Source organism: Venustampulla echinocandica, assembly GCF_003357145.1.
Source record: "Venustampulla echinocandica strain BP 5553 chromosome Unknown scaffold_0, whole genome shotgun sequence".
NCBI classification, from domain to species: Eukaryota; Fungi; Ascomycota; class Leotiomycetes; order Helotiales; family Pleuroascaceae; genus Venustampulla; species Venustampulla echinocandica.
Window position 1 is genome coordinate 6,550,228 of NW_022474205.1, and position 13,270 is coordinate 6,563,497.

Genomic DNA, 13,270 nt, shown 5'->3' on the forward strand with positions numbered 1-13,270 from the left:
CAATGCCCGTATGTACATGTACAGTCTGCCTTTTCAGTAATTACTTTTAAGTCTGTATTACGCAGCTTAAGCTGTCTATTACAATGCTAATTCTAGAAGCTAGGTTAATATAAGTCGTGGCGTGAGCTAACCGCCCTAATAGGGACTTATAGAGTCTTATTTTAGTCACTTAATTCTCTTGATTTGCACCTGATAGAGAATACCTTCAACTATCTAAGGGATTAAGTAGGTAGCTATATGCTTAAGAGCGGAAGTGGGATTCAAAAAGCCCGAGCGAGATCGTAGCTGCAAGTATAGCGGATGGGGAAAATAGACAGTAAGGTGAGCAAGCCATGCCCTTCATGAAAGGACAAGCTAGAACAGTTCATTAGGGCAGAGGGTGGAAATAATTTTAGAGGGTAATAGTACTTTGCCTATATACTGCTATATAATACTATCTAATTGTACCTTTACATTTTGTAGATGTTATAGCTATCAGTAGTTTTGGTTATGACACTGTCCCGCCAAGCCTGTACATATGTACTAGACTTTTGGGCCTCACACTTCACGACAACACGATATATAATCGTCTTGCTAGACCAAACAAAGCTTCTCGCTCTTGTGGCGACTAAATTTGATTCACCACGCTCCGCAAATGAAATAGGTCTTATCTCTGCGGAAGTCTTAGACAGCGCTGGTTTAGAACAGGGTTTCGTCCGGGATTTCCTCATATCAGTTCGTCGACCAAAGGCGAACATCAAATACGTAGCGCCAGGTCTCCGTCTCCCTACGGAAGTGGGCTTCTTGCCACACCCGCTTCAGAATCTCGAGATTCCTTCCCTATTCGAAAATGACATTCTCCCAATTCCCTTGTTTGTCTCAGACACTAAGTCAACCACTCCTATTTTTGAGAACTACCCTTTCCAAGACATCTCCAATCTACCGCACGGCCTATGGACAACCTACGTCGACAAAGATGGCGAGCACGAGTTTGAAGGCGGTTGCAAACTCTGCCTCCAATTTGAGACTGGTGCAAACGGATTTTCGCGACTAACAGAAGATTCGTTTATTAGAGAGCAACTTGATAGTCGGGGCGTGGCAAAGTATAGTGGTCGGAGGACTGAATTGTACCAAGCGGGGTATAATCATTATGTCCTCGCGCATGCGCCGCAGTTGGGATATATTTAAGTCTGTGGCAGACCCTTGTGGGAGCGGGAAAGTGGGAAGTAGGTGACGAGGGCGTGTTGGGTGGGATTGAGAAGTTCAAAGAGGCGGATATGGAGGATCATTATTTTTAAGTATCAACTTAAAGTTAAATGATATATTGGCTGGCTGTTCTTATGGAGGGTGGTTTGCAATATTGATCGAGACTCGCCCTGTCTCCAGGGGATAATAAGGAGTGAGAGTTTCCTTCCTCTTCATCCTCACCATAACGCTTTCACGATTTGTTTTAATATGTTACTGGATATCCACTGCTTTAGCACTGGCGCAGTGATATAGCTCTAGTTGAATTCTGAGCTTTCGATTCCAATAGATATAACCTCGAGTGTAGAAATAAGAAATGCGAAATTCCGTTGCATTTTGACCATTCACTGGAATGGTTTTGTTATACTAGGCATAGTGGTGGATGTGCTACTTAGCTTATGTATAATGCCATATCTAAATAGTTGTAATACTAAGATGCAAGAGACCAAGGCATTTCGATATCCCAGATGGGTATGCGAGTTTAACAAGTGGAATGCAAACCCTACAGCTAGAAAATCATACTATCGAAGAGAATATAATAAATCCTTCATAGAGACATAGCCAGGAATTCTTCAAGGCCGTAGAATAATAAAATATCCTCTTTTGTTTTACGGATGCACCTATAGATTTATATCACCGTATCTTCCGCCAGTATGGCTCGTATTTGTGCGCTCAGATTCCTTCCGGACTCAAATAGGATTATGCGATTGCGCTTGATCGACTTCTGACTTGGTATGCAAATTGGCCCGCTAGGTACCCGATACGCGTTCTCCGTGGCGATACTTGTCAACGCATAAAAGATCATGGCCAAGAGTGAAATTAAGGAAGAGAAAGAGGGGAATGGGGAAGACCTTCGGCGTCAGCACTTCTGCTTTGCACGTTCTCGCTTGATGGGATCCGTCGGTGGTCATACATCTATTAACCACTATCTTCACGAGGTAGGTTTCAGGTATAAAGGTAGGGTAATGATAACATGGTAGAAGGCGGGCTAGAACTCTTGTCCGACTTTAAGCGTACATCTAGACTTTGAAGGATGAGGGGTTGATATTGACCTGCCACTAAAGTCCTAGGTACCCATACTTATGGTAACCAAATCGAAGAAAAATTGCATATACGAGACACACTTGGTGAGATTTCCCCCGCTGCTGGGCATATTATAGATTAACTTAGCTCTTATAGCTGTGGCCCAAGACATCATGCCCCTGATAAGCTAACCAAAACAAATAAACCCTCATGTAATAGTCATACCCCTCTTACTGTACGAAATCGCCACTTGGGGGAGGATGATCGGTAACCCCCACGCACAGCCCCTCTTAAAAGGAGAGGACCAAGGAAAAGCTCCGCTCATGCCTTCCCCACAAACCTGCTAGCTGCATTGGGGCTGAAGATCACAGAGCTATGCCACCCTTGACAGATGCATACGGAGTACCTATTAGTGCCACGATCGGATAATTGTGCCCCTACCAAAGCGTACCGATCTGAAGCGCTGAAATAGGGATAGCAGCGCCTTACGTCACAGCTGGTGTCCCAAAGACGGGTAGCCTATGTTTATGCAAGTCAGTTTTAAACCCAATGTTTTGTCGATAGTCCTGATAGAATCCGATCTAGTTTCAACTCCTTGGAGATTGGTCGGATTTAACCCGGGTTTTGCTGGGTTACGGAGTATTAAACGCTTATTCATAGAATGATGGCCGGAATCCCGCGGGGTGATCCCTAGCCAGCTCTAGAGCTCCAATAATGTGGGGCGCCTAGGCAAACTTTCGATTAAATGTAACAAAGGTGCCAAAGCTAGTGGGAAGCAATATAATTTCCAACCCAGCATCGTAAAAATGTGTCAGAGCCTGACTTGCCTACGGAGTATGCCTCAATAGGTAATGGTACTCCGTCGACAGGAGAAAGTTTAAATCGAGTAAGAGGACGCAAATGCGGGGAAAGCCGGGGGAAATGGATCCAGGTGAGCACTCTAAACGCCGAAGACCTGGGTAGGAGGCTGGCCACTGGTTGAACAGGGCAGATGAGAGTGCTCGCGCTGCCTCGCTGTCTCAGAGGTTCCCAACGCTCCTTTGATATGTATTGGTGATCTAAATAGGACTGGACCGCATGCGGAGGCGGGATCTCCCGCAGCAGGTGATCCGTTTGCTGGACGGCACAGGGGCTATTGGGCGTCGTCGGCTCAACCCAAAAGCACCAAATACCGTTGAAACTCGAATGAAGCTGGTGTGGAGTAGCTTGCCGAGACACACACACGTGGACGGTTTTTGATCCTGAAATACTACTGGGGAACACTCGTTGGCACGGAGGAGCATCGGCGTGCCTCGGGCTGGCTGGCAGAGTTGCATGCGTGGTCGAAAGCCGGCGAGGCCACCTTACTCAGTAGGTACCAAAAGGCCATAGAAAACTAACTCTGGACGAGGGCTGGCGGGACCCCTCAACAACATAGGCTTCGGGAATCGAGGACAGCATGATCTTGCATGAAGAGTCGGCAGGATCGGCTGATGAGGAGCATGTTCTGCGGCGAGACTGCATTACATTACCGGTCGACCACGTCAATTGCAACGGGTACTTGTCAAGTTGTCAGGCCGTTCGAGGCCAAGCACGCATGGTCCGAAATGGTATGCTGGGTACGACCACTACTTCGTACAGAACGGCCAACCACGCCTTGACCATCCCCATGCCGACTCTTGCGTTTCTTCCGCGGAATTCCATTCGTAGCTGTGTTTGAAGCCTGCCTTCAAGGCTCTTCTGTTATCTGAAGTGTTTCTGCATCGGGTAAATTTCTAAGATGGATGACCTTCGTACATCAGCACACTGGCCAATATTCAAGGACCAAAGGACATTGTGGGCGCCGTGGATGGGGAAATGAGGGGAAATGCATTGACTTGCAGAAAATGGTTAGGAGACCCAAATCACTGAGCTGAGCAGCGCTGGAAAAGCCCACCATCTCGTGACAGATCCAATCTTAGCTGCAGTTGCCGTTGGACTTGTTCAACCTTGCCGGGCTTCAGATGAGTGCTACTAAGTACTAGGTTGTAAAACTGGTAGCCCAAGAATCCGTGCCAGCAAGTGCTCAAAACTTCCCGGGTAGTTATTGCCGGAGAACGTCTGCGTTTCTGCCGATCTTCTGACTCCTTCCGGTGGGCACTCCTGCCGATGGCGATTATGTCGCTCGGATAGTCGTGAGGACTGCTCGGAGGTGCTCAACAATGCCTCAAAAGCCTCGACGAGGAGCCCCTTGCTGGGGGCGAGAGCGCGGCAGACCTTGCCCAGCATGTCGATGGGGGGCAACTTGTAACTGGCAAGGCCCAAGGCCCAAGACCCGCTTCCAAGAATACACGCCGCCCCCACGCCCGCTGTGACCACGGCGTCAAGGAAGCTGTCAGCCAGAGTCAGCCAGACGTTCCCAGGAGCCATGATCCTGGATATCCTAGGTTGCTTGGGGCGTGGTCAGCAGCTCCCTTCTCCAGTCGAGGAGCTGGCGCGACCAGGAGCCTGGAGGGAAGGTCAAGGAGCGCGCTCTTGTTGCGGAAACTCCAAGACCAAGAGAAGTAATACTATCCCGCAGAGCAGAAGGAGAGCAAGCCAGGCAGGCAAGGGCGGAGACATTGGCAACGCCGCTGTCATTGCCGCTGCCATGGCACTAGATCCGTGAAGCTTTGCAGCGGTCCGTCGAGAAAAAAAAACCAAGTGCGAATAGGAGCAGCGGGCCAGGAACGAGACGAACGAGGTCGGCGATGGGTTGAGTGGTTGTGCGGTTGAGTGGTTGAAGGTTTGGAGGTTGCTCTGGTGGTGATTAGCGACTTGTCAAGCTGCCAAAGCTGCCGACCAAGGACCGACCGACCTCCAGCTCCACAACCCCGCGAACACGATGACATCCACGGCTGCAGCGTAGACATCACCCGACTTCGCGCCTTCAACCACCTGCAACATAGCGCCGACGACAAGACGACAAAACGAGAAGACTGCAGACAGTGCGAGTGCGTAGTACGGAGGCGCTCAATTCAACGGCATGCCGATAGCCTAGCTTCACACCGAGCCCAGCCCAGCCCAGGCCAATGCGATCAAAGCCTCTAGCTCGTTTCCGCCTCCCTCCCTCGAGCGCTGGCCTCGCTGGCACCCCGAGGGTCCATCACGCAGCTTTGTACGAGCACTCTTGCTGCTACGCCCACGCGTCTGCAGCTGCATATGCTGCGATGGTATGATATGAGCCCGAGCCTGAGCCTCCTCCATTGCTTTTGTAAGCATGGATATGGGCCATGCTTGTTGCTGCCAGGCCTCCAACTCCCGTCTCGTTCCAGCTGCTTGGGAAATGGGAATAAGCAAACAAAGTGTGCCCATCGAAGAGATTACTCCGCACGATGTACGTAGTACTACATCCGAAGAGGGAAAAGACAGCAGGGCTGGCCGGGTGGACTGCTGCGGCGAGTAGTCCACAGGATGAGGAACTAGAAGGGGGAAAGCGCCGCCACTGGACAACCTCTTTAGCTGGGCGAGAGTTGGTAATATCATTGGAGATCTTCGACGACATATCACCTCGAACAGGCACGCCGCCCGACGTACGACTTACCCCATAGTAGGGCCCATATACAGGACCCCGGTACCGAGTATATCGGGGAGAATATGCTTTGCTTTGCTCGATTGGTGCTATCTAAACAGGATCTACCGGTATTTGATACTCAAGACATGCAATTATTAGACACATCATATGTGATAAATCTCTCGACTGTGCAATGTTACTAATCTGCTATTGCCAATGACTACTCACCAAGACTAACTAACCTACCTTACCTGCGGCAGTTGGACGAAGCCGGCAATATCGGTCCTTCTAACTCAGAATATCTAGTACGAGAAGTTGCCCGAACGCCCGTTTGGAGGCAAGAAAGCCGACGAAGACAGGAGTCAAGAGTCAGCAAGCACCGCATGCTGCCATGCCGAGCCATGACGAGCCATGAGGCACGAGGCCAAACCTGCAAACGGTCCCACCCCCACACTACTGTCAAGCCACATCGCCAGGGTAACGAGTACTTGGTACCGTCGGGGGATTGGAGAACATGGGCTCCCAAGGACACGAGGGAACAAGGGACTGTCCTCAAGCAAACCAGCAACTCTTATTCGGTGCAAGGCGCCCGAAAAGCACTTTGGACTTTATTGCCCGGGGCATTGCCCAAAGCCCGGCGCCGTCTATAGCAAATCATGAGCCGGTTCTCGGAGGCTTCTCCTACGCCACCCAGGAACAACGAAACACTACTTAACCCAGGGAGATGCCAGCGTCGATACTCCATATCCAGGAGAACAAGATCTACTGTACCTTTTAAAGTATCTTAAAACAGACATCCCACCTCCTACCCTCAACCCCGCCCCCTTTTACCTCGATCTCCACTTTCACGTTGACCCCTCCACCTTGAACCTGATCTCCACCTGTCTCCCTCGACTACTATCCCCCACCTCTAGCCGCGGTTTATTTCTCTCTGTTAATTACAAATTCAAATAAACCAGAAAAATAAGCTGTTTCCTAGCGGCAACTAGTGGGGACTGTCGACGCTTCCTCCTGTTTCGACAAGTTGCTCTGGCTGTGTACTTATTCTCACATTCTCCCGCACCGTGATTGTTATCATGGCTCCTCACAACGATGCACCTTCTCCTGCTGGCAGTTTCACTCAAGGTTTCCACGGTCTCGCCTTCCGTCAAATAGGCAACTCCAATCTGCGAAACTCCGACAGTACTCCCAACAGCATATATTCAGACCCAGCATTAAACGATTCTCAGTACAGTTCCTCCCACAGCAGCACCTCCATGGATGCAGAAGATCACATCTCTCGCCCATTGGAGGCGGGGGTCTACGTTCCCACGATCTGTTTCTTCGATCCCGTCACGGAAGACCTCGATACCGCAACCATTGCTAGTCATGCCGTCCGTTTAGCCAAAGCTGGCGTCACCGGCCTCACAACCCAAGGTTCCAATGGTGAAGCTGTCCACCTCACCCATGCCGAGCGCCAAACTGTCACGGCAACGACGCGGTCAGCACTCACCTCGGCCGGCTTCTCACATATGCCCGTCCTCGTCGGCTGCGGTGCTCAATCCGTTCGAGAAACAGTTCAATATTGCCGCGAGGCTTACGCCGCAGGAGGCGATTATGCTCTTGTCTTGCCACCCTCGTACTACGCACCTCTGTTCTCTCCATCATCAGCGAGCGTTCTGGAATTCTTTCGCTCGGTTGCAGACCAGTCGCCGATTCCCCTAGTGATATACAACTATCCGGGAGCGGTCTCTGGAATGGACTTGTCCTCCGATATCATCATCCAACTCTCTGCACACCCCAACATCGTAGGCGTCAAACTCACTTGCGGCAATACAGGAAAGCTCAACAGGATCGTTGCGGCTACCAAATCCGGGAAGACTCAATCGCCCAACACTCCAGCTTTCTTAGTACTAGGAGGAAGCGCAGATTTCACCTTGCAGAGCCTAGTGGGTGGAGGCCATGGGATTCTTGCTGGGTTGGCGAATATTGCACCAAAGTCCTGTATCGAACTTATCCGTTTATACAAGGCAAACAAGTTCGCTGAGGCGCAGAAGATTCAGGAGGTTGTTGCGAGAGGTGATTGGGCTGCTATCCAGGGAGGCATTGTCAGCACGAAGGCCGGTATGGAGAGCTGGCTTGGCTATGGAGGATATGCTCGCAGTCCATTGCCACGTCCGACCACTGATGAGAGTGCAAGGTGGAAGGAAGGATTCAGAGAGTTGGTAACCTTGGAGAAATGCCTATAACTGAGTCGTGGGCGATATCTTCCAATTCGAGTTATCATGGGCGTGGTGTTGTAATGGGTTGAGTGTTATGTTGCATTGATGTCGTCCGTTTGCATTTGACGGGACGACCCGTCTCGCTCTCGTTTTGCAGTTATTAAAAGCGTCACGGCCTTACCTTCATTTACGGCCAAGGCATCTAAGTTTCTTTGACGGACGATACATGGTTTGGCTGGTGGTGGCATGGCGTCTGGAACGACCCGTCATTCACCAGACATCATGCATAGCGAGTCTTCCTTTTCGGCAGTCAATCTGTATTACTCCTGGTTCTGCGTTGCTATCCTCTTATCCCCCGCCTCGTCCTATCCTTTGCGCTGCTCTCTAATATCTCCCCAAGCGGTTACACACGACACAAACCCCCAAAATTTGACACAAAAGTCTCGACCTAGACAAGAATTTGTTGCCTCAAGATACTCCAAAAACAAGCCGAGCGGACAAAAGCCGAAAAAAGATGCCAAAATTTCTCGAAAATGGAGGAATTGGTGGTGTCTTTAGATAATTAGATAAAGAAATGAAAGCTTCGCAGCTCCGTCACATCCTTTTTGTGCATTGATTCCTCTCAGCCCCCTAAACGTCCAACTATTGAGCCCCTAACTCCTTTTTTATCGAGCTTATCTTTGAAATTCGTTATCTGCGTGCATAACCAGCGGCCGCACCAGCATTTCAGTTTTTTTGGCTCAGGGGAGAGGTTCGGTAAAAAAGCAAAAGCCAGCCCCTAAAAAGGAAATTCCAATGCAACCCGTTCCTTTTCAATAGTTAGCCGGTCGGCAAAGTCTCATATCGCGGAACCACATCCGGTTTTACATTTTCCCGTCGTCTCCAAGTTTTTGCTTTTTCTGGTCCTCGGAAACCTTTTGACCAAGGTTTCTCCAGAGTCCAAACACGAGAAGAACCCTTGTGAAGGAAGGCAAGGGGTGCCATGTTTCTCCTACCTATCTTATGATATCGCGTTCTATTATATAGCCATGAGGTGATATTTTTAGAGCTACAGTAAATGCCTCGAGCTCTCTCGCGCGAGCTAACCCCACGAGTACGACTCTGCAACGTGACACCAACCCCGAGAGATCTGTACCACAGGGGAGCCCGGCACCTGGAGAGACCACACTTGCCGACAATCAGGTCAAAGGGTTCCAAGTCGCCGAGTAGGCGGCGAAGCAAATTATAAATATGGCAAATAGTAAGTAAGTCCTTAAGTTGATTACCCTACATCTTTATAAAATAATCACGCTGCGTCTAAATCAGTCACCTTTCGAATTTAGAATTAACTTTGCTACTGCTCCGTACGTAGGTATTAAATTTGATAATTCCAGGTAATAAAGGTAATTGCATGTCGATTATTAAGTATATTCACATATCCATCTCTCCTTTTCAGGGACCAAAATGTCTAAATTTCTTTGCTTTAGCTATTCTAGAAAGATTTAACTATAGATCACGCCCTTTGGCATGGATGCTACCCGTAGGAACAGGGCGAGAAGATTTGAAGTATATCCAACCTTGTTCATTATCTGGATGTTTCAAAGGCACAGAACACACAGCAGTTTTCTAGTTTGTTCAAAAGCCGGGTTTAGGAATTGAAACATTGAAGTTTTGCGAAATGGGATAAATCTCTTTATGCTATGCACATAGAAGTCTAATATCAAATCTTTGAGTGGAAAAGGGGGGAATGGTCACGTGGACCCACGGTTCTGCCCCTGGGCCCAGAGGTCGGAAATCGAGATTATCCCCTCATCTGGCAGCCACTGCCTACGCTAGCAGGGAATATTCCTGGGTATTTGATAGGAGAAATCATGTTATTACTTAGTTAAATTTGACATATATCTTATAATACTTGTAAAACGCAGGGGCCAGTAGGGGTGGTGGATTAAGCGCGGCGCCTGCCAGCGTACGCAGTGGCTGCCAGACGAGGGGATACATGTTTAAGCTGATTTAAGAGTAAATTGGGTAGATGGAGAGGAAAAGAATATTTAACCAATTGAGAGATGAAGTATGTCGAGATATGCCAGGGGTCATCTATTAGCGAATCAAGTGCGGAAAGTCTGTAAATGGTGTATAAAATTCCAAAGTCCCGCTCCAGCCTCTATGATTTATATCATATATGAAGGCGCTAAGAAAATACCAGAAATATCAAACGCTATCTTACCTACTATTCTAAAGGCCGAAATAAATCAAAGGTACCCCCAATTTTTTTTGAAATACCAGTATCCCGAATCATGGGATGTTCAATACCCCTCATTAACACCAGGAACGCTGTAGCGTGAGGAAGGGGCAAGGTATGTTTCATAGCCAACTTGACTGCCTCCACTAGAGCTGATGCTTGTAGTAGGACTGGCGAGACCACTTCGTATACCAAGCCCTCCATCACCTCCATCGTCTCGACCTGGGCCCAACTCACCATAACTGCCCACACTTCCGTCGCCTCTTGGAGGACCGATGCTAAACCCTCCTGGCGCACTATTTCCAAAGGATCCGAAATTAAATCCTTCCACTACATTCCTACTCCTACCCGCACCGAGAATTTCGCCTTCGCTACCAGCACGACTGAGAGCCGGCTTTTCGGGGAGAGCTTTCAGTAACCCTGTTGAAGTATCCAGCATCTCCATTGCGAACTCTGTTAACCTGTGGTTTCCGTCCCCGGAACCGCCCTTGCAGCTGACTCCTAAGGTCCAACGATACTCTGCTAATCGCCTCCGATACCATTCTGCCTCTTCCTTCCCTGGTGAGGTCGCCCAAAGCAGAGAACCAAAGGTGCCAATCAATGCAAAGTTCGTTTTGGAGGCGAAGTACCAGAATGCTCGTAAGTGCGATGAAGTGAGTCGGTTTACAAAGTCCATTGCGGAGATGAGGCGTGTTTTTGCGGCCGAGCGGCAGATATGTAGAATGTAGGGGTCTAGCGTGGGTTTCGTATCCGGAGGGGAAGCGTCTGGAGATGAGAGTGAGCGAATGATACGGCGATGGAGAGTGATCTCTGTTGCGAAATATGCGAGGTGAAGGAAGCCTATCGAGGAGAGTTTGCTTCCATTCGATGAATCCATACGCAAACAAGCGGGCAAACCTGCAAACCAGTCCTTCAGTTTTAACTGCACAGGTTTGGCAAGCTGCAACACCAGATGCGTCCCTTGGGGTCCGGCTGCGTTAACGGTCGCTATTGCCTGAAGGGTATAGAATGTATCTAGTACTTCAGCTGCAATCTGGGACAAATTTATCATTTGAATGAAGAGGAGGCGTCCACGTTCGTATTCGGCACTTTCGACGGTATCACTTTCGTCAAACTCAACATCGGGGAAGTCGTTTTCAGATAAGGGTGTCACGGCCCAGTTGGATGCGAAGATGTGGGAGGGTCGTCCGTGAACTAATGATCCCCACTTGTCCTGCATATATAAGCCCCAGGCCAGACGCTTCCGAAGACCACGCTCCCACGGCGGAATTTTCCAGGCAGAGCAGTCAAGATGAAGCCCCAGCTCTTGACCGATGGCTACAAATTGCGCTGTTGGTGCCCACTGATCTCCTTCTGGACGTTGCGAGAGCAGTAACCCAGCTTGTACAGTGGACAACTTTGGCCTATACATTGCCTCTGCTAGGGTTATGCGAGCAAGCCGTTCAAGCTCTCGGAGATTAGGTCGGGGTATATTTGCAAGCTCATTGCTATGATCCCACCAATTGATAGCAAGAATGTACACTGCCGCAAGAAGAGGGGGAGAAAACTCCCGATATGAACGATTATACTTCTCGAAGAAGACTGTCTTCTGAAGTATAGGAAAGTTGGGATGTATGATGCGGAAATATAAATCCAGCAATGCCGGCCCATGAGGGGAAACAATATTTTCAATGGCATCAACATCTTCAATCACATGCTCGTGACCTGGCGTGGTATGATCAGGTAACATCAGAAATGTATCTGTCTCGCTGACCTTTCGCAGAGTGCCCCTGGATAACAAACTCTCATCATGAGGATCGAACTCCGACAAATCAATCAGAGATGGCTCGAAGTCCGTCGTCGGGCCAATGTACTGACTGTATCGATCATTCTGTAGCCCAAGGGTTCGTTTAAGTAGTATTGGCCCGCCAATATTGGCCATGTCTTCAATTAATGAATTGGTAGCACCAGTGCTCGAGATACTAGACCTGGCAAGTCGTTGTCGTTCCCCGTCGGTTCTATCTGGCGACCTACGAACACGTGGATTGTCAGCGTTAGTCAGAATTTATCAGAATACGGTAATGTGCGGGTTAAAAAGGTCATCCTCGAGCAAATAAAGCATACCTCCTTTTGGAAACTGATTCCTCCTTACCCTCCGTATTTAATTTTCTCTTTCTTGGCTGTGGGCTCTGGACAAAAGTACACTCTTGTGAATGGAACTGGCACATCACACAACTAGTCTGGTCCTCAGTAACCACGCATCTGTTTTTCCTCCTCCTGCACGCGTCACAGGGTCTATCCTTCCGACTTCTGAGATTGGATCTTGAATCCCCCGACGTTGAACTGCTTATGCTTGGGGAAAGCTCACCCCTGCCGTTAGAGTTGCCGTTTGGCATCTCGACGGAGGGCTCGATGTTACGAGGTTTGCGAGCAGCTATAGTAATTGGCGCCGTGCGGGCGACCGCCGTGGGGGAATACATGGCTTATGAGGCTCGATTGGAGTGCCGAGTCAGCACCAGGTACCCGAAGGATGTGGTGAGCAGGTAGCCTGCAAATATGGTGCAGCTTGACTTCGAGAGGGAACGAGATCTCTTTTCAGACTGGATAATCAGGTCGTCCGTTGGATAGGTGAAGTTGATTGTGGGGCCGGAATCGTGTGCCTTACACTTGATAAAATGTGATAACCCGGATTTTAGTGGGGAAATTGATGTAATGATCGAGGTCGAACCGCCGGTCTCAAAACAGCCACTCCAGCCACTCGAGCAAGTTCAGTAAGGCTAAAGCAACTCGATGGTGTTGCTACTGGTTCAATGAGAACAGGGAATGCGCCTATCTCGCCTCCCCACCCTCTCTATCGTACAGAAATCGGGGATTAGCACCGGGTACGATGCTTATCAGGTCGTGGGGAAAGGCCAGATAGAGTTTGGATGAGAACGGGGGACCTGCAGCGTGGGCTGTCTGTTGTTTTCTTTTGGATATACCGTAGATATATCAGAGATAACAGATAAGCAGGCCTAGTCAAGCACCGGGGAACCACAACCCAGGAAGCTGCCGATTCGGATGTTTTGCGGAGAGATCTCTGGGTCAACGGCTCTCGCTGCTGCACGATCCCGC

At 49.3% G+C, this 13,270-nt stretch overlaps 4 protein-coding genes across 4 annotated transcripts; 2 read left to right on the forward strand and 2 right to left on the reverse strand.

Annotated features, from left to right (window-relative positions):
- Positions 1-489: 489 nt before the first annotated feature.
- On the forward strand, positions 490-1,167 carry BP5553_02033 (uncharacterized protein; the record flags this gene model as incomplete). The annotated part of the gene is made up of 1 exon (XM_032010656.1): positions 490-1,167. The coding sequence occupies one exon, from the start codon at positions 490-492 to the stop codon at positions 1,165-1,167; it is 678 nt and encodes a 225-aa protein (XP_031874710.1).
- A 3,072-nt stretch (positions 1,168-4,239) lies between these two features.
- Positions 4,240-4,635, reverse strand: BP5553_02034 (uncharacterized protein; the record flags this gene model as incomplete). The annotated part of the gene is made up of 1 exon (XM_032010657.1): positions 4,240-4,635. One exon carries the CDS (start codon positions 4,633-4,635, stop codon positions 4,240-4,242), a length of 396 nt encoding a protein of 131 aa, XP_031874711.1.
- A 2,199-nt stretch (positions 4,636-6,834) lies between these two features.
- On the forward strand, positions 6,835-7,986 carry BP5553_02035 (putative 4-hydroxy-2-oxoglutarate aldolase, mitochondrial; the record flags this gene model as incomplete). Its single annotated transcript, XM_032010658.1, has 1 exon — positions 6,835-7,986. The coding sequence occupies one exon, from the start codon at positions 6,835-6,837 to the stop codon at positions 7,984-7,986; it is 1,152 nt and encodes a 383-aa protein (XP_031874712.1).
- Positions 7,987-10,241: 2,255 nt separating this feature from the next.
- On the reverse strand, positions 10,242-12,098 carry BP5553_02036 (Zn2 DNA-binding protein; the record flags this gene model as incomplete). The annotated part of the gene is made up of 1 exon (XM_032010659.1): positions 10,242-12,098. One exon carries the CDS (start codon positions 12,096-12,098, stop codon positions 10,242-10,244), a length of 1,857 nt encoding a protein of 618 aa, XP_031874713.1.
- Positions 12,099-13,270: the final 1,172 nt, after the last annotated feature.